The sequence below is a fragment of the Onychomys torridus genome, chromosome 21 (assembly GCF_903995425.1).
Source record: "Onychomys torridus chromosome 21, mOncTor1.1, whole genome shotgun sequence".
In the NCBI taxonomy this organism is placed as follows: Eukaryota; Metazoa; Chordata; class Mammalia; order Rodentia; family Cricetidae; genus Onychomys; species Onychomys torridus.
The window spans coordinates 52,856,848-52,883,044 of NC_050463.1; the positions used below are offsets into that span (position 1 = coordinate 52,856,848).

The following is a 26,197-nucleotide window of genomic DNA, read 5'->3' on the forward strand; positions in this document are numbered from 1 at the left end:
GAAAAATACAGTATTTAAGAGAGGAATGATGGGTCCAGGCTGGTGTTAGATGTCAGGAGAGGTGCATAGAATCTTTGGGCTCCCTCAAAGGTCAAATACCTGCAATTGTGTCTCTCTATCACTCAGCCAGAAAGAGAAGGTAGCTGCCTTCTTGTGGGAATTTGGATCTTAAGGAAGGACTACATTTGTTGTGGAATCTCTATATCATCCCTGGCCTCCTGTTTTCCTGTCGTTCCTCCCTTAAGAGCCTGGTCACAGGAACCATGATCAGAGACATGGCCAAGTACTACCAGTAACAGGAAAGACACTTCAGAAGCCTGCTCAGTACCATTCCCAGACTTATCTGTAGTAAAATCACCATGGGAATCTCTGGAGTCCATGAAGAATAATGGATTTCATGTGCATAGTTACAGCAAAAGTAGAGAGTATTGAGTCTGGGATTGTAGCTCAGTTGGTAGTGTGCTTGCTTACTATACATAAATAAGTTCCCAGCAATACATAAAATGAGGTGGGATTGTGCATGCTGCCTGAAATCTCAGGATCACAATACTGACAAGGTGGAGGCAGGAGGATCCAACTCAAAGTCATCATAGGCTACATATTGAATTGAGGCAATCTCTCTCTCTCTCTCTCTCTCTCTCTCTCTCTCTCTCTCTCTGTGTCTGTGTGTGTGTGTGTGTGTGTGTGTGTGTGTGTGTGTGTTGTACATCAATATATACAAAACAAAACAAAAAGTAGAGTACTGAGTCACTTGAAAGTCCTTGGCAGTGCTCTTGGTTTTCTGGGGCTTAGCTGAGGGTAGAAATCCATGTGCTTTCATCAATCAGGAAGAGTAACATGGGTTGCATCAAACTTCCAGGCAAATGAGACCCTATAGCCCAGGACTTGTAAGCCACTGAACATAATGGGCATGGAAACTGGACCTTACAGTGTTGGGAGAGAAGTCTATTTCCTGAGTCCATTCTTCCCCATTATGTTCATAATGATGCATTCAGCAAGTACTTAACTGTTACTTGCTCTAAGCAAGGCTTTGAGTAGGAGTTAGAGATGCAGATGAGTACAAGGTGGCTCACATATCCTTAGGACCAGCTTCTTAGAGGACTCTTTGGAGGGAAAGGTGAGCAAGAGGAAGCCAAGGCTTCTCAGTAGATATTACCTCCATGAGGAGGCCAAGCTCATGGAGAATGGCAAACAAGGGATACATGTAGCTTAAAGGAAGGTGAAGGTCAAGGGGAAAAGCCATCAGGGGACACTGAGCTAGAGGTGGCAGAGGAGTGAGTTGGGACATCGAGGAAATGAACAGCCTGACAAGCTATGCACAGGCCAAAGCCCACACTGTATATCCATGCATGAGATGTCTAGGTATAGGGAAAGATACTCAGAAGAGGCCTAGTGCATGAAGATTCTTTGAGAAAATCTCTAGCACCTCTATATCCAAAACCTAGAATGTAAATAAGCACACTCAGATTTCAGCATCCCTTCTGTAGATATAAACAAACATCTACACTTGGGTGAGATGGAATAGCTCTCAGCACAAACCTGGGCTTCAGGGCTCTTCACTACATCAAGATAGGCCTGTCTGTCCTTCATGTTACCTCACCATCCCTCCCTCCCTCCCTTCCTCCCTCCCTCCCTCCCTCCTTCCTTCCATATCCATTCATAGAACCTTCTCCCACATCTTTTTAATGAGTCCTCACTGTCTCCATTTCTCAAGCTGGCCATTCACCATGTCTGCAGCACCTAGTCCACTCAAGGCTTTTAATCCCCTTGAGAGGGAACTGACAGAGTATAAAGGCATTGAGAGGACATAGGGACTATGTCCAAAATGCACCCCCACCTTGCCCCAGATCTTTAATTAATCCCCAAAATTCTAAGCTATGGGGAGTACCAGGTCACTGTTGAGGAAGTTTTCTCCCAAGACTCAGTGTTTGGTGTTTCTGAAACCTATCTCTCCTTCAGCCTTTCTGGGTGCCCAAGAGCAAAGAAGAGTGGTATCCGGATAGCACAGAGCAAAGAGGACAAAGAGGACCAGGAGCCAATCAGGTAGGGGGTCAGCAAGGCCTGCACCTTGACATCCACGAGAAAAGGGGATGGTGGGTTCTAGAAGGTGTCTGCTGAGGTTTCACTAAGCAAATTAGGCCAGATGAACCTAAACCAAAGTGCATCTGCTAACTGGCCACAAAGTTTCAGATGTCCAATCACAGTCTGTGTCACCAAGAAATGTTCCCTTCCCCAGAGTATACAGGGGACTACAGGCTTGTGAAAGAAAGGCTGTGAAGGTTTAAACATAGTACTGAAAGCAAATTGTCTGCCCTCATGCACTTCAGAACTTGGTAGGTCTGCATTAAATTTCAGTATCAGTACTTTAAGAGAGGAGTTTTAACTCAAACAAAAAATCAATAAAGAGATAGATTATTAAGATAAACTACAATGTGTCAAAATAAAAAATAAGGATTCTGTGGTATGTAAATTTTGCTATTCAAAAAGAAATGTGGGGTTAGAGATATAGCTTAGTTGATAGAATCCTTGCCTAGCATGTATGATGTTCAAAACTCAGCACTGCATAAATCAGCATGGGTGGTACAGACCTCTAAGATGAAGACAGGAGAATCTTCAAGGTCATCCTCAGCTACATAGCTAGTTCTTCAGGCCAGCCTGGGCTACATGAGACCTGGTTGAAAGGAAGGAAGGAGAAAGGAAGGAAGGAAGGAAGGAAGGAAGGAAGGAAGGAAGGAAGGAAGGAAGGAAGGAAGGGAGGGAGGGAAGAGGGAGGGAGGGGAGGGAGGGAGGGAGGAAGGGAGGAAGGAAGGAAGGAAGGAAGGAAGGAAGGAAGGAAGGAAGGAAAGGGAAGGGAAGGAGGGGAAAGGGCATGTAGGAAGGGAGAGAGGGGGAAGAGGGAAAGGGTAAGGAATGGAAAAAAGAAAGAAAGGGAGAGGGAAGGGAGGGAGAGAGAAGAGTGAGGAAAGCAGGGAGGGAAAGGGAGAATAGAAAATGAAAAGAAGTGTAAGCAGACACATGGCCCTGAGCAACGGAGATTGTGAAGTCAGCCTCAGCCTTCTCTGAGGCACACTGGGACACTTTCTTGGCTGCGTCTGGGTTCTTCGTGTACTGTGCAAGCAGTCAGCAGTACAATCCCAGGCAGGGACTCCAGCTCCCTGCACATTCCACTCTAGAGCCTTAGGTGGTGCTCCTGAGGTTCACCATCTCATCTAGCTGAGTGGACACTTTGTGTCCTTCAAGAGCACAACCACATAAAAAGTGCTTCCTAAGCCTTGAGAAAACACAGGTTGATGAAACTGCCTTTCATTAGCATATACTAATTGAACTCCTACACTGACTCATTGGCTCTGCATTTTACCACTAGAATTCTGTTCAAAAGTGACATTTTCTGCAAACACCTGCATTTCATCCATGCTTCTTGTGAGTCGCCATACCTCCCAAAGCACAGGACATAGTATAGTCAGTCAGTCCCTTGAACTGCTCATCTGTCCCTAAAAGGGTGAAATACTACGTGTCCCCATTAGGTGGTGTCTTTCTAGGTCATCTTCTGTATCCTGATTCTCCTGCCTCTAGTTCTAAGATTACAGCTGAGTGCTACCACATCTGCTCATAGTGTTTCCCTTTCTCTTGTCCAGTAGAGGATGGGCAATAGTTAGCTAGCTAGCTAGCTAGTTAGTTAGTTAGTTAGTTAGTTAGTTAGCCATCACATGGGGTGACTGTATTACATAGTCCATTATCCTATGGTGGTAAAGACAATGAAGTTTGCCTCCTGTCTGTTGTCCAGGTGCCCAGTCCCTGGCTGTGATGGTCAGGGCCACATCACTGGGAAATATGCATCCCACCGCAGCGCCTCTGGGTGCCCCTTAGCGGCCAAGAGGCAGAAAGATGGATACCTCAACGGCTCCCAGTTCTCCTGGAAGTCAGTCAAGACCGAGGGCATGTCCTGCCCTACACCTGGGTGTGATGGGTCAGGACATGTCAGTGGCAGTTTCCTCACACACCGCAGGTGAGTCCTCATTACTCAGTGGGTCCACTTTTCAACTCAATGGTGGATGCTGAAGGGAGCAGGTTTTACCTTCTTCCTCGTCATTCATGCTAAGAAAACCACAACCAAAAACATCCAGCAGACTAACAAAATGTGGAAATCTGGGAAAGATGTGTAAAGCTTCAGATTTATCTCAAAAGCACAAACCACTTCAACCATGTCTATCTACCATGACCATGGTTTTGGGGTATTTTTCTTTAAAACAGGATTCACAGTAAGAAGCAGACTTTAATCATACATGAACCCACAAGAGCACACACATAGATGTCTGTAGACTGAAACATGTCTTGCTTGGAATTCCAAAGCAGCCCCATCCTTGGAAAAGAGGGTGGTACTTGTGACAATGGCTTTATCAGATACACGAGAAAACTCACAGGAAACTCAGCCAGCCCCATTCATTTTTATTTGTTTAATTTGAATAGAAACATGATACAATATCCTGAAAGAGGCCTGTTTTGTGGTGTGTCCTGGGCTCCTTGGGAAAGCAATGGGTCTCCATGGCAGCAGCCTTGCAAGAAAGCAAGCAGGACCCATTTGGCAGGGTGTCTGAGTGCTGGGACCCACATTGCACAGTGTCAACCCTACTAGTTGGGGAAGAGTCACAGGGTCCCTTGCTGATGCTCCATAAGGCTTCTTACATGCAAGGATGCTCACAAACAACTGGGTCTGTATAAAACTGCCTCAAATAATAAGCAGGAATGTTAGTGTCAAGACCTTGGGACACAGAACCTGAGCATTTTGAAGTGATTTTAGTCACTGAAGAAACACCTGGGAAGAGAGATGACTTGGTGGATTAAAGCACTTGTTGTGTAGGCATGAAGACATGACTTCAGATCACAACACCAGTGCAGCAAGTAAGTCTTGTTACTGTGTGTGTGGAAACTCAGGCACTGAGGGAATTACTGGGGCCTGTTGGTTGCCAGCCTAACCAAAACCCCCTGAGCTCCAGCTCCAGGGAGAGATCTTGCCTCAAAGTAACAAGATGCAGGTAATAGAGGAGCACATCCAATGTCTTCTGGCCTCCATGTGCTCACAAGTGTGCACATCCTTCACATTAATTTACATATTAATACAACACACACACACACACACACACACACACACACACACACACATACATACACAAAAAAAGAAGGAAGAAAAAAGATAGTCCTGCTAAGATAGAAAAGTCCAATGACCTAGGTACTTTATAAAAAGAAAAAGAAAGGTCTTTTCCATGATAATTTCTCCCAACTACTTTCCAAGGCTAGTGGTTCTTGTTTTCTCTCTGAAGTTTCTCTTATACAATAAGTATACTCAGTAGAGATACTTCAACAGGAGTTCAAGTGTGGTCTGCAAAGCTGCACCTCAAGGTGTGTTCCTGGACAAAAGGAGACTATGGTAAGTGGAGGGGAGTTATGCAGCAACAAGGTAACCCCAGCACCCGCAGCTCCAAAGAGAAAGGTCTTGTCCCCAGGGCATGAGTAGGCCCAGATGAATGCAGATGATGGAGGGAGTTACAATGAGGGCTTTAGACAAAACGTAGCTTTTGTATTTCTACAGAAGGCATAGAAGACTAGAAAAGGCAATAAGAGGCACAAGGAAGAGCTGAGAAGGAATGCTGAGCAAGAGAATACGTGGTCCCAGCCACAACAGGACTGAGAAAAGCTGGAGCATTGGGTGCAGAAAAGAACTAAGTTTTAAAGTTGGGCATATCAGGGAGCACTTGCAATTATAACAAAATGTTAAGAGACTAAAACCATTCTCTATGCAATGGAGTTGAAGCCTGAAATTAAAATTGAGGCATTGCCTTGGGGGCTGTTGATGAGAACCATTTCCTTGTTTGCATTGTCTTCCTGGGTAGAGAGAATATAAGTCCTTTTTGTAAGAACACTAATCTGATCAGGTCAGGGACCACCACCTCACCTCATTTAGCTTTAATGGCCTCATTAAGGATTCTGTATCCTGATACAGCCCCATGGAGTAGGATCATGGATGGGGAGGCTAGGGATATTTGTTACATAAACTGGGTGTGGTGGTGCACTCTAATCCAAGTACTCCAGGTAAGAGGGAAAGGATCAAAAGTCAAGGTTATCCTCAGCTGTATATCAAGCTCAAAGCTAGCTTCAGATACATGAAACCTAAACCAAAACAGCAAAATCAAAACTGTGTGATGTGGGGTAGAGCAAAGGATCAGTGATTAAAAGTACATACTGCTCAGGCAGAGAACTGAGTTCAATTCCCAGCAACCACATCAGGTGGCTTATTACTGCCTGTAACTCCTTTTCTGGACTCTATAGTCACCTGACCTCATGTACACACACACACAAAATAAATAAATAAATAAATAAATAAATAAATAAATAAATAAATAAATACAACTAAATTTTATTTTTAAAATGTGAACTTTGAGGCACACAAACATTGAGACCATGACAGAAGAAAGCTATGGTGGATTCATCTGAACTATGTTTTTCTGAGATTTTCTGGCACTTTAGACTAGAAATGTCCACCAGACAGCTGGAAATAGGGTAAGGGAAAGTTCCCTAGGAAGATCACTGTCTGATCACACAGAGGTCTGTGGCTTATAAGAGGCATAAATAGCATAGGAAGAGTAACACTCTGAGAAACATCTCTTGGCTAGTGAACTGATGAGGTCAAGACACCAAGGTCACATGACAGGGCAGGCCCACCCGCGCCCCCCAAAAAGACTAATATCACAGAGATTGCAGAGGTCACATGGCTGAGAGGGTTTTAAGGTAGAGTTTTAAATGATGGTTAATCTCCAAAACTGGAAATGTTTCAGCTGGGGTACCCTTATCATTCTATAAAGGGGTTAGGCAGAGGCCTGGAGGCCGAAACCAGACTGCAGTTGGTCTGGTTAGTAACAGGCCATTTCCAAAGTCCAGATCAGGGAAGACGTGACAAGAGTGGGAAGCACTTGTTGTCAGAGGAGAAGAAGGAGGGTGATTGAGGACATGACCCAGGGGACAATGAGGCCCAGTCCTGGTGGAAGCCAGAAAGCCAAAAATGAGGAGGGGAGTGGTGTGAACTTCTGTGGGAGCATCTAGGTAGAGGAACCACAAGCTAGAGGACATGGGCATACTGTGTGTGGTGGGGGGAAGCTAGGGTATTCTGAATTTCCTTCAGGAAGACTGATAGGAAGGACTTCAAGGTGAAAACACGGCTCCAGTCGGGTCCCTAGAGTCCTTGTGTATGCTGGGCCACTGCTATCTTATTCATACCATCCTCATCTCTGCTGTACAAAACTTTCATGCATCAGACTCTACCCATTGGAGGAAAGGCATTCAAGTGTTGTTTAAGATGGGACACTATGTTCCCTCCCACCGTGCAATCTGAAGACCTGAGGTGTATAGTAGCCAAGTAAGCTTTACTAGATGTGTGCAAAAGAATAGGAGGGAGGAGACAAATGCAGCAAAGACCTCTGCCAGGTCTGAACTGGCTCAAGCCTCTGTCTTCTGGAAAAGCTTCAGTAGATTTGGGCAGAAGCAGAATTAGCCAGGGACATGCACCGCAGCTTCATAACATCTGGAACCCACTATTCATGTGTAAGTACAGGCAGTTTCTCCATCCCAGGAGTCAACCCACTGCAGGTTGCCTGGGTTCCGAATGTGCATACCCTTTAGCCTGTCATTCTTCCCAAAGCAGCACAGTATAATGCTGGTTTCCCCAGCAGTTAGATTGGTTTGGTTTCTTTTAAGATTTGTTTTTATTTTTTAGTATGTGTATGAAAGTTACATTGTATGAGTGGTATAAATGATCTAGAAGAGATTTAAGGTGAAAGGCAGAGCTCTGTGGTAGAACATTTGCTGTATGCTCAAGGCCGAGGTTCAGTTCTCAGTACCACAGAAAAAGAAGTGGAAAGATGTTGGGATGTCCCATGTGAATACTAAATAATTTCATAAAATAATCGTATTTGTGAGTGTTGACATCTGATTGGGGCTTTGAAAACAATCTCAAATACTGAAGGATAATTGTGTACCGAGTAAGCATCTTCATTTCCTGTCACCTCAGTTCTAACTCCACACAGAAACCAGAAAGAATCTCCAAAATTAAAGTTTAGATGCATGCTCTAAACGAGTATTTTTGTAAGTAAGACATATTTTCTTTGGAGGCATTACTCAGACCTCCCTGGCCTTGGGCTGGGCCACAAGTCTTTCACAGTCTCTCTAGAGTGTTTGTCTGGCTTCCCAGAACCTTGGCAAAGCAGACTGCCAATGAGACATTTATTTTTCTCTACTAATGGCAGACTAGAAGAGGACAAGAGAGTGGGTTTGGGGTGTCTTCAACACAATTTGCAAGGGTTGTGTTATCTGTAGCATAAAGGTGTGGTGGTGGTGGTGGTGGTGGTGGTGGTGGTGGTGGTGGTGGTGGTGGTGGTGGTTTGGGTTGTACTGTTTGTGGTGGCAGTGGTTTTAGTTGTGTGGTATTTGTGGTGTTGCAATGCTTGCAATGGTGGTCGTGGTGCTTGTTATAGTGGTGATGGTCATGGTTGTGGTGACTGTTGGAGTATAGAGATTGCTCTGGCTCTGGTTGTGGTAGTTGTAGAAGCTGTGATTGTGATGTTTTTTTTCCTTGTGGTAGTTGTAATTACTGGGTCTGTTGTAGTGATTGTGACTGTGGGAGGTGTGGTTGTAGAGGCTGTGGTGATGCTGGTTGTGATGTTTGTGATTGTGGGGACTATAGGAATGAATGGTTGTTACAGTGGTGGTAGTTGTAATATTTATTGCAGTAGCAATTGTGGTAACTGATACAGTGGTGATGGTGGTATTAGTCACCACAATGGTCACTACTACTGCCATAACTATATCATTGCAACAATCATCACCATCCCCACAACCACCACAGCCACATTACCTGATGGCTACCATCTATGCCCATAACTGAGCAGTTCCTGCAACAGAGCTACTATCATTTAGCTGTTCTTCCCATGTATCGACGCCACTGGAGCAAAAGTAGCCTGTATGTTTAGACAGGAAGAAGATGGGAGCATGGGAACATTTTGCAAGAAAGCAGATGTGTCATCAAGATGGGACTGTACTGATTTCCAAAGGCTACCCAATGAACCAGTGAGCACTTGGAAATTTAAGTCATAGAAATGTCCCTCTGTAACTAGAGTGGAAATATCAGAAACTTTGAAGATAGCTCTTTCCAGTCCTAAGCTCTGCTTCCCTCTGTCCTCACAAGCCCTTCTATCTTGGCACTATTATGTGATGTGGGTAAAGTTGTATTTGAGTCCACACTAACTTGACCTTATCCTTCAAGATCCTATTTCCAAATAATGCTGTACCAAAATAATGCTCACAACTTGGAATGTCAGCCTTTCCTATTTGAAGATCTAGCAGTGCAAAAATCACTAAGTCTTGCCTAAGCCTCTTCGCCAGGAAAAGAAGAAACAAAATGGAGCTGACCTTGCTGTCTGTGAGAGTCAGGGTTAGGGGAAGCCTAAAAGGACCCAGATAGAGACCTAGCCAGAGACAAGCTCTTGTTCTGTAAGCACAAGCACTTGAAGCTGCCCTGCGGGCCTCTGGGTCATACTGCTGTCCCTCTGGCACTTTGAGCCTCCCTCTTTGGTCAGAAACCATGTCTTGGATAAAGAGACTCTTTGAGGTCACCAGACCAACATGCAGGGCCATACTTAGTCCAAGGTGTGCAAGCAGTACCCCACTAAGTACTTGAGTCTAACTCCCTAAGAAATGGGACAGAACTGGCAGATGGTCACCTGGAGAAGCTCTTTGTGTATGAAGTTGCAGGGACGTATTCCCCAGCACAAATTTCTCTGTATCACCTCTGTTGAGAGCCCTGGTTAAACTCCACAGACTGGTTCACACTTGTCCTCACTGAATCTCAGGATACCAATAGCATGACCAGTTCTCCTCATGAACCTACAAAATACCACAGTACCATACAACGTAAATACAAAGAAAGAGAATACATCACACCCACAGACACTGGCACATGCAGGGGAGGGACACATTCAGGGCTCAGCCTCCTGTTGAGAAGCTGGACTTGGGATGTGGAGGCAAAAAATAGAAGGGCAAAGGAAAGCTAAAAAGAGGAGGACAGGAACACATGCCTCTGAAGGTGTTGAGGCCAGCTGAAACTCTACAAGGGTAGGTGGGCTCTGGAATCCTGAGCCACATTCCTCCTTTCCCCCCACCCCCAGTAAATAGAGACTAGAGAACCTTGGCAACAAGTTCTCTGCAGGCTGAGAATGGCCAAATCTCTACAGAAATCAGGAACGAGAGGTGCAGTGGAGAGGCCCTACCTCCTTCTTGGCCTCGAATCCAGCTGAGACAACTGACTGCTCCTGCAAATCTGCAGTCCCTGCCAAGTCCAGTTCTCTGGAAAAGGGGCCTGGCTCCCCTCTAGAGTCAGAAGTCAGGCAAGAAATGCTGATAGTCACTGGCACCTATGAGAGGTAGCCAGAGCCAAGAGCCACAGCCAGTCAAGGACCGACAGGGCTGCCTTTCCTGACAGAAACTGAAGCAAACCAACCCAAAAAGGAGAGGCAAGACAGAAAACAACAGCAACATAGCAAACAAAAACCAGAAACACCATGGAAACAAAAGCAACATTTTCCAAGCTTATCATTTGTCATCAGGCATAAAAGGATGGAAAGAGCATTAAAGTGTATGTATAACCCGAGGGGAAGGGGATAAATGCATCTGAAAAACCTAAGTACAAAGGAAGGGTTACCTGGAAAGTTCAGATGCAAAATTGATGGTGTCTCCCATAAATTGCAAAGAGATAACAGAATGTCATAAACCGTTTTTCAGAAGAATGTATGACTAGTTCAGGAGGTCTAGTAACCAACTAATAAAGAGTACTTCAGGAAAACAAACAAACAAAAGACAGAACTGAGAAAATGAAAGCAATAATATTACCAAAGAAATAAAGCAAGAAAAATTCCCAGGGTGAAGATCCTGAACATTTCAGGGGAAAGACCTTGTTGAGAAACCAGGAAATGAAGAAAGTTCCTAATCAGGCTTTCCTAAAGAAATGGCTCCCATAGGAGATATGGATGGGACCCTGGCAAGAAAGGGGCTCCTCCTTCAGGGCTAGGAAGGTTGGTCCACCCATCAGGGCTGCATTGACACTTCAGCCTTGGGCTGAGTTCTCTCCCTGGGAACCCTGTCTCCTCTCAAAGTCTGCCAGCTAACTTTTCCCTCTCCTCTTTTCTGAAATAATTGAGGTGAGCTTTGCTCACTACAAATATCCTCACAATACACAATGTTGGATTAAATAATAAACAGCTAGAAATGGTGGTCTCCGCAGTGACACATAGACCTGACCATCACAGACAAAATCCTGGATGAGGGGAGAGGGGAGGAGAAGAAAAAAGAAGAGGAGGGGGGGGGGAGGGGGGATAAGAGGGGAGAGGAGAGAAGAGAGAAGAGAGGAGAAGAGGAGAGAGAAGGAGAAGAGGGATTCAGCAACAGCATGGGAAATTAGAAGACAGTGGAGTGCCCTGTCCCCCTCGTGCCTAAGTGGTACTCTCTCTTGTACCCACTGAACCACCCAACCCAGTCATCTCCCCAGAACACAGCCTGCTTCCCCACAACAGCTTTCACTGTTTTCTAGCCTTCACCCACAGCCCTTTGCAGGTACTCTCCATGACACTGCCAGCAGCACAAGCTTCGGGGCATTGTCCTTAAATCCAGTGCCCTCAGCAGATAAGTCAGGTCTCCAGCCACCAGCCTCTGTCTATCTCTGTAGATCCATCTGTCATTCTAAAGCTGGCCATACCTGAGCTCAAGGCTATCCAGCTCCACCTCATCCATGGCTGCTCCTTACCCACCAACTAAATACTCAATGGTAAATATCTGCCAGACTTCCCATAAGTGTGAGATCTAAAGTTAGGGGGACAGTGGTTCACCGGGGTCAGCCCAGGGACTCCAGATCTCGTAGGAATCCTGCCAAAATCATCTGTTATTCCGGAAAGTGCAGAAAACCAAGAGGACAGAGGACTCAAGCTGGTGCTTGGCAGCTGCTGTAGCACAACATTTCATTGCTACTATTGGGGCTCCTTTTGACCAGTGAGTGATGCTGTACTTGGGACAACTGCACAAACACTGTTGAATCAATGGCTGAGGATATGAAATTCTGTGACCATACAAAGGCTGCTGTTTTTGTTGTTGTTGTTTGTTTGTTTGTTTGTTTTCTTAAAACTGGGCCTCTCTGTAGCTCAAGTGACCTTGAATTGGATGGAGATCTGCCTACCTCATGTGTGACTATCCTCAGCTCTGGCAAGGTTCTTGACACTCTTGTAGTGTTTCAGTGATTACTACAGCTCAGTAACCCCAACACTAACATTCTGGTAGTGTTTCAGTAATCACTACTTCTCAGTAACCCCAACACTAACATTCTTGTAGTGTTTCAGTAATCACTACTGCTCAGTAACCCCAACACTAACATTCTGGTAGTGTTTCAGTAATCACTACTTCTCAGTAACCCCAACACTAACATTCTTGTAGTGTGTCAGTAATCACTACTGCTCAGTAACCCCAACACTAACATTCTTGTAGTGTGTCAGTAATCACTACTGCTCAGTAACCCCAACACTAACATTCTTGTAGTGTGTCAGTAATCACTACTGCTCAGTAACCCCAACACTAACATTCTGGTAGTGTTTCAGTGATCACTACTGCTCAGTAACCCCCAACACTAACCTCCTAGGAGAGCACCAGCCTCTGATGTTCCCAAGCTTTGGGAGGAGTTTTGGTTATGAGACTGAGGAGGCTGGCAGGGGTTCCACCAACTGAAAAAGCTGAACCACTTGGGTAGCAAGGACTTGAGTCTAGGTGGTTGGTCACACAGCAAATTCCAGTATGTGTAGTACTAAATGGTGAAGGTTGCTGGAAGAGAAACGGCCTACACAGAGACAATGGATGCTGCCCCTCCCCCACTTCTAAAAGCCTCTAGAAGACTGAATCTAGGACTGCCTGGTTTTGCTGAGCAGATCCCCAGTGGACTCTCTGATTCCATGCTTCCCTGGGGAGACACTCTTCAGGAGGCATCTTATCTTGTGATCTTCTAAGGCAAAGTCGGCCATTTTCACTTCAGTTCTTAAAGTGAACTATTCTATCCCTTTAAACTCATTCTCTTATTGATTTATAGCTGCTTTCACCCAGGCTGGACTCTAAACTTCAATGGGTGAAAATGAGTCATGTATCTGCATTTCCTCCAGCCCCTGCTACCTTTCAAGACTGTGTTAGGCAGCTGTCCTCAGAAGCACAAGTGAGTTGTGGGCTTTCTGTGATGCATGGCCCTGTCTAGAGCCATGTATGGAAGTGACCATCCCAGGGTGTTTCCTAAGGAAAACCCCATGAGTCTGCCAACATGTTGGAGAGAGGGTCTCCCCAACAGATATCATCATACAGCAAGACCTCAAAGAGTTCCCAGAAGCCCAAGTCTCCATTAGTGTAGTCACAATGCAAGACCCAGGGGAAACAAGCAACACCAACCAGGCCCTCTGGGTCTTTGAGATGATCACTTGGTGCCACTTACAGACAGCCAGCACCCTGTTTCCACATGTATCCAGCTGTCTGCCTGGCACAGAAGTACCTGAAATTGCTCTCTCCAAATAGCTCTGGAGCTTCCTGTTTGGCGCAGAATTTAAAGCTAAAATCTTTCAAATTGTGGATTAAGAGTGACCAAAGGGATCCAATTGAGACAAAGAGTGGCAGGAACTCTCTGGGGCTCACCATCTTCTTGCCCCTTCTCTCATGGTGCTTCTCTCAGCTTGTTATTGATAGAAATGGAGCCATGGTGTGGAGAAGCACATCATGGCCATGTGCATACACCATGTGTGGTGCACACTGTATGCCATAGAAAGCATCACTACACTTCAAGAATATGAAAGGCAACTCAGCGAGGAATCAGAAGTCACATCAGTGAGCCAAGTGCCTGGGACTGTGCCTAAGAGCCTGATTCTAATGTGCCTTTCCTTGGGTGCCTCAGGACCTGGCCTCTAACGATCTCCCTCCCATCTGTTGTTACCTCCTATCTACAAAATGAACAGAGTTCACATGGTCAGCCAGCCTGTTTATGAGTCACACAGACTAAACTTTCTTTCAGATCACATTTTTGCTCCTTACGATCATGTCCTGCCAACTGGTCATACACCCCCTTGGAAGTTTACCTACCTAAGTGCAGGTGAAGGTTCTCCAGGAAACCAAAGTCCTGATAAATACTGGGAGCCTTTTCCCATCCTCGTTCAGCCACTAAAACTCTTGCTGGGTCCTGCAATGATGCCTGGCGCCAGTTGTCTAGGACCCCAGGCAAGAAAGAATAGGGGAAATGGGCATTAACTATGAGTTGCCCAGAATTTCTCAACACTGAAATTGCAAATCTAAGCTCAGAAGCCACCTGTCTTTGTTAAAAAGAGTTTCCACAACAGACTGACCTCCTTCATTTGGAACTTGCTTTCTGTGGCAGGGAGGCTGGCTATGTGTTTCTTCTCTGGGGCAGGTAGGTGTGTAGAGTACCCTCCACTATCCTAGAGTCAGCCTGACTCGCTGCCATGCAGAGAGCAGACTGAATGAGTGACCAGCAGATGGCAGTGTGTCTGCAAGGAATCAGACAACCCAGAGGCCTGAGCCAGGAAGCTCAGGGCTCATGTCCACATTTGACCTGTGGGGAAATATACGCACGGACGGAATGGCAGGAACTGAATGAGATATTTGAGCAGGATGCAGCATTCTTTGGGTCAGAGTTGTTTCCTGATTCAGCTTCCCAAATTCCCACCCAGGCCTCATCCTTATGAAACACTGTTATTTACCATTCCCACCAGGGAGGTTTATTCACTAAAGACAGAGAAGCAATGTAATTGCTATTTCTAGACTTTATGTCCAGTTCAATGTAAGATGTCATTTTTTGTTTGTTTGCCTTTTATTTCCTCTTACAAATGTAAAAAGGAAGATTTGGGGATTCTGGGCAGTAAATACCTGAGAGCTAGATTGGCCCAGAATCCATCTGGCTTTCTACTGAGGACTCCAAAGAAAGGAGCAGTGCCTTGAGTTAAGTCTGAAGCTCTACTTCAGAAGACTGTGAGCTAGCTGCTGATAGAGCAGAGCCACTGGGTGTCATTTAACGTCTGTGTTGTAAGCAATACAGGTCAGCACTGGGAACTCACTGGAAAGGGGTTCTATAATCCTCCTTGGAGAGAAAACAGAAGAAACTAGAGACATTCTCAGAAATGGAGCCCACATCATGCCCCATGAAAGCTGAATCTTGAGTGGGGAAAAAGTCATTCCTCCATCATTGACTATGTGCAATGTTACTGAAGTCTGCAAAAGCATTCCTGAAATCCCTGGTGTGATATGCTCTTTGTCTAAGAACAGCCTGAAATGCATGGGTATGATGTCTGAGAATATGATCCCTGAGGGCTGCAAGTGTCCTGGAATTAGGAGAGGCAACATGACCTGGGTGGAAGCGTGTGGTTCTATTTAATAGATAATTAGATGAAAAAAGTTGTGTGGTCAATACACAGTGCTGGGGTGGGAAAACAAGACCAGAGGGCATCATAGGTATATGTAGAAGAGCAGAAAGGAATCACCAGTGTGCAGAACCTTAAGCTGACAGTGTGAACACTTAGGAAACACTGGTCTTAAGGATCTGAAGAGATGAGCTGAGGTCCCAGGACCATTTCACAGGATGTGTGTGGTGTGTTGGATTCAGCCCTGCAGTTCCATTAAGGGACATACATAGGCCCCAGGCATGATGACAGTGAAAAATGACAGGTGGCTTAGGATGCGCCCTTGGGTGGCAGCCTGTGTACACAGTAAAGAAAGGAGGCAGGCGTCTGGAACCCAGAACTCCACACTCTGAAGCTCTTTGTCCAACTTCTAGAAAATCTGCTGCAAGAATGGCCAGAGGCTTGCCTGGGAGAAGACAGTAACTGCTGTAATTTGGGAGATTCATGCTCTGTGGGGCTGGGCCAGGCCTGAGGCTTGGGCAAGGTGCTGTCCTTGTCCATAACCACGGTCCTGGGAATATCTGCAGGAAGCTTTAGAGGTCCTCATGCCCATTCCCAACCTGCTCTGGAACTGAGGATGGGTCCAGTTATATCCCTCTTTGAAAAACATGAGACCAGAAGCTCTCATTTTAGGAACTGACTAGCACAGGCTGGTGAAGCAATGTGCAGAAGTTACTGCACTTGTTAGACATTATGCTCAATTCTAATCTGACCTTATTCTCCTTTTACAAGTGAACCAGCATAGATCTATACAACACATGCCCTTGATGCATCCTACCAGCAGATCACACACTGTGACTGAGGCCTCTTTTCCCTGGGGTACCATACCCATCACAGTGGCATACCCCAGGCATTACATGCGTGTTGCAAGCAATGCTATAAACAATACCCACCCCAGCAAAGCTGGTCATATCTGAGCTCAGCACTTACGATTATGTACAAAAATGCTGCTGATAATGTAACTGTGGGCAAGCAGCTGCTGTAGAGGCCAGCTGTAGGAGACTTCTGTTATTTCAGAGTGAGGCCCTTCTAATTGTACAGAGAAATCTGACTGTAAAGCAGTTGTGGTCTCTCATGGCAGTGGCCTCATCCAACATCTCATGTTTGTACAAGCACACAATGATATACTCGCTTATACAGATCACCTTGTGTTGCATTTCTCAAAGCACACAAAGGAGAAAAGGGAATAGAACTGTGTCTGTTCCCTGTGAATCAGCAGCAGCAGCTAAGATTGTATGAGGCCAGCTTTTCAGGAGAAAAACATGCCAAAAGCAGTCTTCCTGCCTTCAAGTCTCCTGGTACCTGCAGACAGGCTCCCTAGAGGGAGAACTCTGAGCAGTAGACTTAGTCTGAGTTCACTTTCAGGGATGGAGAAGTGTGCTCTGTTTTGTTTTCTGAGGAGGTCTCATCTAGCCTTGGTTGGCCTTGAACTCTTCTTGTAACTGATACTGTTTTTGAATTCCTAATCATTCTGCATCCACCTCCCAAGTGGATGTGCCACCTCATAGGAATGTGCCACCATACCCATGCCAGCCTGGGAAGGTTTTACTTGGGGGGGGGGGGCTTCACAAGTCATCCACGGTGCTTCTTCTTTTAGAATATGATGAGCCTGAAGTCCAGTCAGAGGTGATTTTATAAAGACCCTGGGAAACTTCCATTTCAGCACCCTACTGCTGTCAGACGTCAGAACTGCACTGGGGGTCTATACATGGTGCAGGATATGGGGCCTCTGGAGGAATCGTGAATAGGTGATGGCCTGTGACTGCCTGATGGGGTCCTCCTTTCCCTTTTTCACTGCCGGGGAAGAGCCTGTGCTTTGGTGGGCATGAGGAAGCTCACATACTCCATCCATGGAAAAGAGCTCTGTATAAATGACATGCTGGTTCCAGCAGACATTCAGACAGGAGAGCCCCTCTGCAAAAGTCCCATCAGACATGTCTATCAGAGAGGCAATGGAGAGCTAGGGTGGAATTGGACTAGGCATGGTAATTAAAGAATCACCAGAGAGCCATGTATTTATTACTGTGACCATAAGCAACTGGTGGGAGGAAGGATTTACTTTGGCTCATGGTCTAGAGGTCCCGTTTTAGCAGGGAAGGATAGTGGTAGCAGCTGCTAAAGGCTGTGGAGGTGAGAACTTGCTCACATTTGTGTACATCAGGGTGCAGAGAAAAGGGGGAAAGAATGCATTCAGCTGGTTTCCTTCTTTTAAAACCCTTTCTATTCAGTCTAAATGGAATGGTATTACCAACATTTGAAATGGCTCTTCCCTCCTTGGTTAAAACACTCTGGAAATACCTTCCTTTGAAGGACTTTCAAAACAGAGGTGCTGCTCCCAGGCAAATCCAAATCTAGTAATAGTGATAATGCAGAAGAACCATCACAGCAGGGCCACCTGAAAACCAGACTACACAGCTGGCTGGATAACAAGTCTGGTTTCAGAAACCTTGGTATTGTGTTTGACTTTATACCTGCTTTCATCCCAAACAGTCTGTGAGAGGGATGAGGTGAAGGGGGCCTGCTATGGGTCATGGTAAGCAAAGCTGGGTAGAACATTCTTACACTACTTTGTTTTTATGTGTTTGAGATCGGGTTGAATCTGGTTGTATAAGTTTGATGCTGTTCATAAGAAGCAAGGTTTTAAGGAATATAATTCCCCCCATAGAAGCTGCAAAAACTTTGTGAGCTGCACCATGAGGAGCGTGTGTCTCCTCATCTCATATGCCTGCTCTGTAGATCCCACTCCTAAGGCCACACTAACTATGAACTCACACCCAGCCCATGAGTGTGCTCATATATAGACCATATTGCCATTGTGTAAGTTCTGGCACACGGCACCATTGAGCTATACTTCTGTGATGGCAGGTGAAGTGATAAGCACTGAGATACCGCACCTGTCACTGCAGGGTTTGGGCTTTGCTGAAGCATGTGGCTAACAGCCATCTCTTGTCTTATCAACAGCTTGTCAGGATGTCCAAGAGCCACATCAGCAATGAAGAAAGCAAAGCTGTCTGGAGAACAGATGTTGACTATTAAGCAGCGAGCCAGCAATGGTAACCACACCCCGGGGTCCCCAGCATTCCTGCTGGTTAGAGAGGTGGGATGTCACTGCATGCCAGCTCAGCATCAGTGACTTAGTCCACTGTTCTGAGACCACAGAAGATCATTAGACTTCACCTCTATCCCATATCCCAGGATCTCCAACACTGGGTCAACTTTCTCACCAACAACCATGGCACACCTTTCCTCCTTCTTTCCTTTGGCCTCCATTTCTAAGCCTATAACCTAGGAGCAGCATTAGAGCACTGAGGACACAAATGAGGACAGCAGCCTCCTTCTGCCCTCCACTTTCTCAGCATGTTCAATAACTGATTGTCTTGAATTCATCTGCAAAGTCCACCCCCTTCAAGCAACCCTGTTGTTGGTGACTAGTTTGTATGTGTATACAAAGTTTACCAAGGAAAATCAGAGACCTTGAGAGGATTTTGTAAGTAACATCTAACCACACTAGCCCACAGATCCTAGACACACCCCACAGTCTATCCTCATGACTTTTAGATATAGTTTAGCCACTAGCTAAAATTCATTTGCTGGGGCACTTTTGGAGCTATCTATTGCTAAGCATGAAGAGCAGCAGCAATAGCTAAGTGTCCATGTCAATCCCACCAAGATGAAGGAATGCTCTGCCCTGTTGTCTCAGGTCTCAAACTGTAACTGAGTTTCTTCTTGTGGTGTAGCTACATGGTTTTGTTTTGTTTGTTTGTGTGTGTGTGTGTGTGTGTGTGTGTGTGTGTGTGTGTGTGTGTGTCTGTTGATGATTTTCTTGTGGGAACAGGTCCTCAGGCATAAAGATGAAACACTGACTAGTGTCTCTGAGAGCGTGAAGCCATGATGTCCCTTGCAGAAGAAATGATTGTATGGGGATGCCTCCTTTAGGGAACATTAAGGTGCTTCAGGATGTGGGTTTGGTTTTGACCCATGGACTAAAGAGTCTTTATTCAAAATACATAGAACAGGGCTGGGGGAAAAGATCAATAGTTACTAGCAGTCCCTGCTGTCCAAGCTTGAGGACTTATATTTGGCTTCCTAGGACTCATGAGAAAAGTCGGTGTTGACAGCATGCTCCTATAACCCTAGAGCTGTGAAGAAAAGAGACAGGAAAATTCCTGAGGCTCATTGACTAGCCAATACAGCCCAATCAGTGAGCTTCTAATTCAGTCATTGATTCTGTCTTGAAGAGAGAGAAAGAGATCAACCAAGACATCCAAAACAGAACATGGGCCTCTACTCACATATACACACCTTATACACATACAACACCACACATAAACAATAAATAAATAAAAACACAGAGAAGCAACACATAGAACATGTCAGTTATTGAGGAGCTGAACATAACCAGGATGTCAGAGACTGGCAGCAACTCCTATGTCTCCCTGAGACCCAGGGCTCAGCACTCACCCAAGTTGGTTCCAGTAAGAGACCCAGGGCTCAGCATTTGCCCAAGATGATTCCAATAAGAGACCCGGGACTCAGCACTCATCCAAACTGATTTCAATAAGAGACCCAAGGCTCAGCACTTACCCAAGCTGGTTCCAGTAAGAAATCCTTGGCTCAGCACTCATCTGAGCTGGTTCCAGTAAGAGACTCAAGGCTCAGCACTCACCCAGGCTGGTTCCAGTAAGAAACCCTTGGCTGAGCACTCATCTGAGCTGGTTCCTGTAAGAGACCCAGGGCTCAGCACTCACCCAGTCTGGTTCCAGTAAGAAACCTTTGGCTCAGCACTCATCTGAGCTGGTTCCAGTAACCTGTGAGTAAGATTTGCAAAGTGGTGGAGATGTCCTCACCAAGAAGTTCCACCTATAAAGTCAGCACTCAGAAGCAGTCACCCTGAAGCCAGAAAGGTAGAATCCCAGGCCCCTTTTGCATGATAATTCTAACTCTGGATTCACTACAAATACAGTACCCAGGGCTGAGAGATCCTCACATCAGACTGGTAGGTCCACAATGGCATCCCAATTCAGACCCTAGACCCTAAGTTATAACTCTGGTCAATTTCTGTCTTCTCTAACACCAGCTGAAGGCCAATTCAGTGTGCAGGTACATAGGCTCAAACCATCCCCTTTCTGTCTGTCATTTCATATTATTTGATGTCCTAAAAATAGTACAGTGCATCTAGCTACAGAAACTTTTTCTCTGTCAGTGACAGGTATAAATACTAATGTGTGGCCCATTATTCTCCAGAGACATACTTGTATGTGTGGTGCAAGCTTTGGGACTTGAGATGCTGTGAGCCAGTGTCCCTTCTGCCCAACACGAAGGACATGGAAATGAAGGTCAACTAGAGTTTTTGCTTCCCAGAAGGCCTAGGGCTTATCTGCATGCTCTCTCTTTGGAGCACCAAATAACCAGCACAAAGAGCTTGCATTGAGACAGTTGTGGGAAATGTCTACCACTCTCTTGCTCACCAAGAAACCCAAGTTCTTTGCCAGAAAGAAGATAGGCACTGAACTCCAGCCAGGCAGCAGGCATTGGCAAGACACTTAGCACTGCATCTTACAGACTAGTTCTGGTGCCAAGGCGAACACCTCTTAGTAGGTTACTGTAGGTCTGTACCCACTGATACACATTAGTGAAGGAGGTAGCCATAAGACAAGGATCAGTTCAAAGGAGAAGAGAGTGAAGAAGCTCAGGGGACAAACATGCATGTCCTAAAGGAAGGACATCTCACACTGGACAGCCCTATCCAGACAGCATGGGCAGCCAGCTCTCAGCTTCAAACTTCCAGCCCTTTGTCAGCAGCCCTGTTTTAGTTTTTTGGTTTTTGTTTTGTTTTGTTTTTTTTAACCCTCTGTCTTACAGTAAAGCATTTGTGTTGTGTTTTGTTTTTTTCTACCCACTAAAAGCAATCCCTAGGGCTCAACTACCCATAGTCCCGTCTCTCCCTCTCTTCTCTGCTGGGACTCTTGACCAAATACTATCTCTTCTTAGCCAGGCTTCACAGAGTTTTGGAGTGTCTCTGACCTCCATTCTGGGCCCTTCTGCCTGCAAAGCTTAAAAACAGACTCTGCAAGGCCTGGCCTAGTGCATACTTACCCATTGGTCTGCAGGAGGGACAGGTAACCAATGATACCCACAAGCCCAGGACTGTCATGTTTGAGGATAATGCCATCTGTAATTCTTCTGTACTTTGTGTGCCCTCAACCATGTAAAACCACATAGTCGCAAATAAGAGAATCCCCATCATATTGATATTGTTGGTGCAAAGTCTTCAGCAGCAGAGCACAGCAAATCAGATGTTGAAAATACCCTTTGTAAACACAGGCAGTTAGCCATGTGCCTGCCTTTGCCAGGGCTGACCTAAGGAGACACCTAGGCTCTTGCACATTGGCAGTTGCTGGCTTGGACTGCTCAGCCCGAGATAGTCAGTTTCACACCCTTCCCAACTTCTGAATATGTCTGGGTCAGATCCTCTTAGGGCTCATTATGGAAGCATGGTGTGCCCAGGATGACAGAATCAAAAATGAGCATGCTAGGATGCTAAGTGCAAAAAGTAATGCGTATAGCTAGACGAACTAAGGGTGAGCAAAGCAACTTCTGCCCAGAGTCAAAGGACCAAATCCTAAGGCTTTGGGCTTCAGCTGGAGCTCTTACCTATCAATAAAGAACCCATCTTACCCAGGTTCTTTCTAGAAGGGCTTCACTTTCTCTAAGTGCCGTGGTCATAAGGCAGGCTGTGGTGGGGAAAGAAAGACATACACACTGTGACTCTTTATAAATTCAGTGATACATTTCCCAAGAAAATTCAATTCCAAATGGAAAAGGAACAGAAAAAAACAATGTATTTCTGCTGCAATGTTTTCAGGTACTAACATGATGCTTTTGCCATTACAGGTATAGAAAATGATGAAGAAATCAAGCAGTTAGATGAAGAGATAAAGGAGCTTAATGAGTCCAATTCCCAAATGGAGGCTGACATGATCAAACTCAGAACTCAGGTAACAGTTTGTGAAGCCGCAATTCTAGCTCCAGCATGGAGCCCTGCTTCTTGCCCCTCTGTGGTTGCTGCTCCTGCTGCATTGAGAAAGAATGTCCCTATGTGCTAAGCTGGCCTAGAACTCCTGGAGTCCTCCTGCATCAACTTTCAGAGCATTGAGCTTACAGGCATATGCCAGTATCCCTGCCTGGCCCCAGTTCTAGCTCTAATGTCAAACTTTCAATTCTACTTCTCATGGAGTTGCAATCCTTGTGCCAATGTCATAACTGAGTTCTAGTCCTGTGATGATGCCTCGATTCTAGTATTAGCAGTTCAGCCTCAATTCTAGGTCTAGCATGGAGCCTCACTTCTAGTTTTAACAAGAAGCCTCTGTTCTAGTAGTAATTTGTGCTGTTAATTAGAGGAGGGCTGAAGGCACCTCCTGGAAGAGGTGTTATTTGATTTCCCATTTTTCCTCAAATTTTCCCCTAGTGAGTAACTTTGCCTTCTGCAGAATCATTGCATAGCAATATTTTTGGAAACACAAAGGCCGTATGTTGTCCACCTACCTATGTGTGCTTCTGTGCTCAGCCTCAGCCAGATCCATTTCTGAATAGCCATTCCCAGAGTTACCACCTGTTCCATGAAAGACATGGGCTTTCTCTCAAGGTGGCTAAGGCCCTAGTGTTACCTGGTCATTTTGCATCATCCACAGTGATGGTGGAGGCTCCTAAGATTTCTGAGAAGCATTGCCTCTTGCTTACATCTCTCAGTGGGCTGGTGCGAAGCTGACCTTGCATTTATATGTGAGTTCCCTGGGTCTTGTGGCCAACTGGAAAGGTGAGGAGAGAGCTTGTAGAACTTCGATGAGTATCTACTCACAGAGGAGCCTTCCCAGCCCTTTGTGACCCTCACTGTGGCAGGTGTCACCATGGACACATGTGTCACGCATGTCCACTCAGATCCTGGGTGCACTTTACCCAGGCTGCTTCATATTCTTGGGCTATACATTAACACAGAGGTAAGCCAGAGACAGGCTAAGGCTGAAGTTGCTTCTGACAGGGTCACACTGGAACCAGGAATAGAGAAAGTTACCGCCAATGCCCAGGGTTGTGGTTCCACTTAAGTGACTGGAGTCCTGCTCAGGAAGAGCCCAGACCTAACTTCGGCAAAGAACTAGAGAGTAAATCCTGGAAAGTAAAGAGGAGGTCCATCTGGGCATTTCAATGTCTCAAATAGTTGGCCATTGGAAGAAGACCTCCCCTGCCACCCACATTCGTCCATTCCTGTTGCTGGTGTGTGCAGTGCTGTAGAGGTTCATGGTGTGAAGGAAGCAGGCCCGTTTTCACTCATAGTTCTGGAGATCCAAGGTCAAGGGCCACATCTTGAGATGGTCTTCTTACTGCTGGAGTCCCCAGATATTATGTCCTATCACATGGTGAGGGACAGTGTGGGTGTGGGTGTGCACGCTCACGCACTGTGTTACAGTCTCTTTTCCTCCTACAAAAGTACCAGGCTCCTATCATCTAATTATAGGTCCACCCTGAGAAGCTGACCCCATACTAATCACCCACACAGTCTTCATCACTATATCAGTGTATGGATCAAGTTTTCACTTTCATTGCTCTCTTTTTCTTTTGTTTGTTTCTTTCTTTTTTTCTTTTTTTTTTTTTTTTTTTTTTTTTTTGGTTTTTCGAGACAGGGTTTCTCTGTGTAGCTTTGGAGCCTGTCCTGGATCTCGCTCTGTAGACCAGGCTGGCCTTGAACTCACAGAGATCCACCTGGGTCTGCCTCCCAGTGCTGGGATTACAGGTGTACACACCACCGCTCAGCCACCTTCATCACTCTTTACAGTAGGTATTAAATGCCAACATGTGATACCCAGGGACACTTAAACTCCTTCCAAAACCTAGTGTCTTCTCTAACCTAGGACCACTATTGTTAAATATCCAATGTGTTTAGTTCACTGTAAGAATTCAGTTTGAGAGACAAAGTTACCACTTAACTGAGAGGGTGAGCCCTTGATTTGGTAATATGAGCAGTGTTTCTTGTCAAGTTGGTACAATCAAGATGGCTTTTGTGAGCCCTAAGTATTTCTGTGCTTTGCAGCTCTATAGAAAAAAATTCAGTCCCTTGGTCTTTGGCCCCATATATAAATTTGGGTCAAAGGTCCTTAGTGCCCAGACATCTCTCTGGACCAGCAGAATGACCAAGAACAATATACACTTTATTCCAATTCAGTTGTACTCAATGTAGCACAGGTAATGGGGCTCTAGGTGTGTTGGTCACCCAGCTGAGCACTCCCAGACTGAGTCTCAATTCAACAAGTTAAGTACAACACATTTCATCCAGTCCAACTCAGTTCTCACCCACTTTAACAGCTTATACAGGGACTCAAACAGAGAGGTACAAAAGTGAGCTGAGCATACTCTGGACCAAGGAAAACATAGAAATTGAATATATGCTTGGTAAAGAACGAGAAAGAGGAGACTAAGACGCATGGAACAAGGCACAGGGAAAATAAGGTGGATGTAAGCTACCCCTGGGTGGTTGTGAGATGGCCCAGGAGAAAGAGAGGATGCCCTGGGCAATAGGAAGGGAACATTCTAGCACAGAAAATGCAGGGGCAGAAGGAGGAAGGTTCAGATTGGAAGCCTGTAAAGAACCTGCCCCCTGTGGTCACCAGTTGGGCTCAGCAGCTTTATTGGGAAGGGAGATGCTAGCTTATGAAAGAGAAATTGTATGCTCAGACAAGATCACTAATGAGAAATTACCTGGCATCTGGCTCTGTCCATTCTAGCTCGCCCTCTGCTAAGTTGGCTGGTGTCCGCCCTGCAGTTGGTCTTCTGCTACTCATCAGATTGTGGTTTGTTTTCTCTGTGACCTAAAATCCTCTGTGTAACTCAGTGTCGGTCTCAACCCCACTTCAGTCTCATGTGGTGGTAGACAGCAGAGGACCACTTTGCTGTGGAACTTTCCTCAAGTCTCTCTCCCTCAGTGACCTCACACTGGGTGTATGCCCCTGTCTGTGCGTCTTCTGCACACATCTGTGAAGTATGTCACACTGGACTTGGTTCTCGGCAGCCAGGAATCATAGAACAAATGTGCTGTCTTCTGGAGCCCACAGCCTCTGTCATAATAGTTCTGTTCCAGGCTCCCGGCTACTGCCATACAGCTCTACATAGTACTGTGTGTGAGTGAAACAACCTGAAGGCATCGCAAAACGATGTCATTCTGTTGGGTTTCCAATAGCCGCTGAAAAGCAGAAGAGGCTCACAGGTCTGTCACAAGTGGGCCTTGAGCTGTCTTTGGTCTCTAATGGCTCCTTCTGATAGAGGCCATCCTGGAAATACTTAGGCCCAGAGGCGAGGCAGGCAGACAGATATGAGACTTGCTCAGAAGAAATAAATCTGTGGTGCATGATCGCCCTTTGCAGACCTCCATCTCGGCTTAAAGGTGTCCCATTCCTCATGACCTCCTGTCATGATCACAGAGGATCTGAGGGTCCCTAGAGATCAGATCTGTGCTACCTGAGTAAAGAGCCAGTGTTCTTCCCAGAGGTCCAAAACAGGCACATCCTGACCCAGCTCTCAGCCTGTAGCCTGGCTCTGGAGGTAGTACAGGCTCTTCACAGATCACTGTTGAGGACCAGTACTTTGGGGAGAGTCTGGGCATGGAGAAGGAGATGCCCCCATAC

The 26,197-nt window shown here is 45.8% G+C and overlaps 1 protein-coding gene across 19 annotated transcripts in view; it reads left to right on the plus strand.

Annotated features, from left to right (window-relative positions):
* Myt1l (myelin transcription factor 1 like) overlaps positions 1-26,197 on the plus strand; it is a 399,212-nt gene that overhangs the window by 366,832 nt on the left and 6,183 nt on the right. For 13 of the 19 annotated variants that reach the window (XM_036170263.1, XM_036170265.1, XM_036170260.1 and 10 more), the window contains 4 exons: positions 1,960-2,043; positions 3,785-4,006; positions 18,486-18,577; positions 22,419-22,528. In XM_036170263.1, the coding sequence (XP_036026156.1) occupies positions 1,960-2,043; positions 3,785-4,006; positions 18,486-18,577; positions 22,419-22,528 (508 nt within the window). The remainder of the gene's footprint in view (positions 1-1,959; positions 2,044-3,784; positions 4,007-18,485; positions 18,578-22,418; positions 22,529-26,197) is intronic. The other 6 variants (XM_036170272.1, XM_036170268.1, XM_036170270.1 and 3 more) reach the window with 1 other exon arrangement.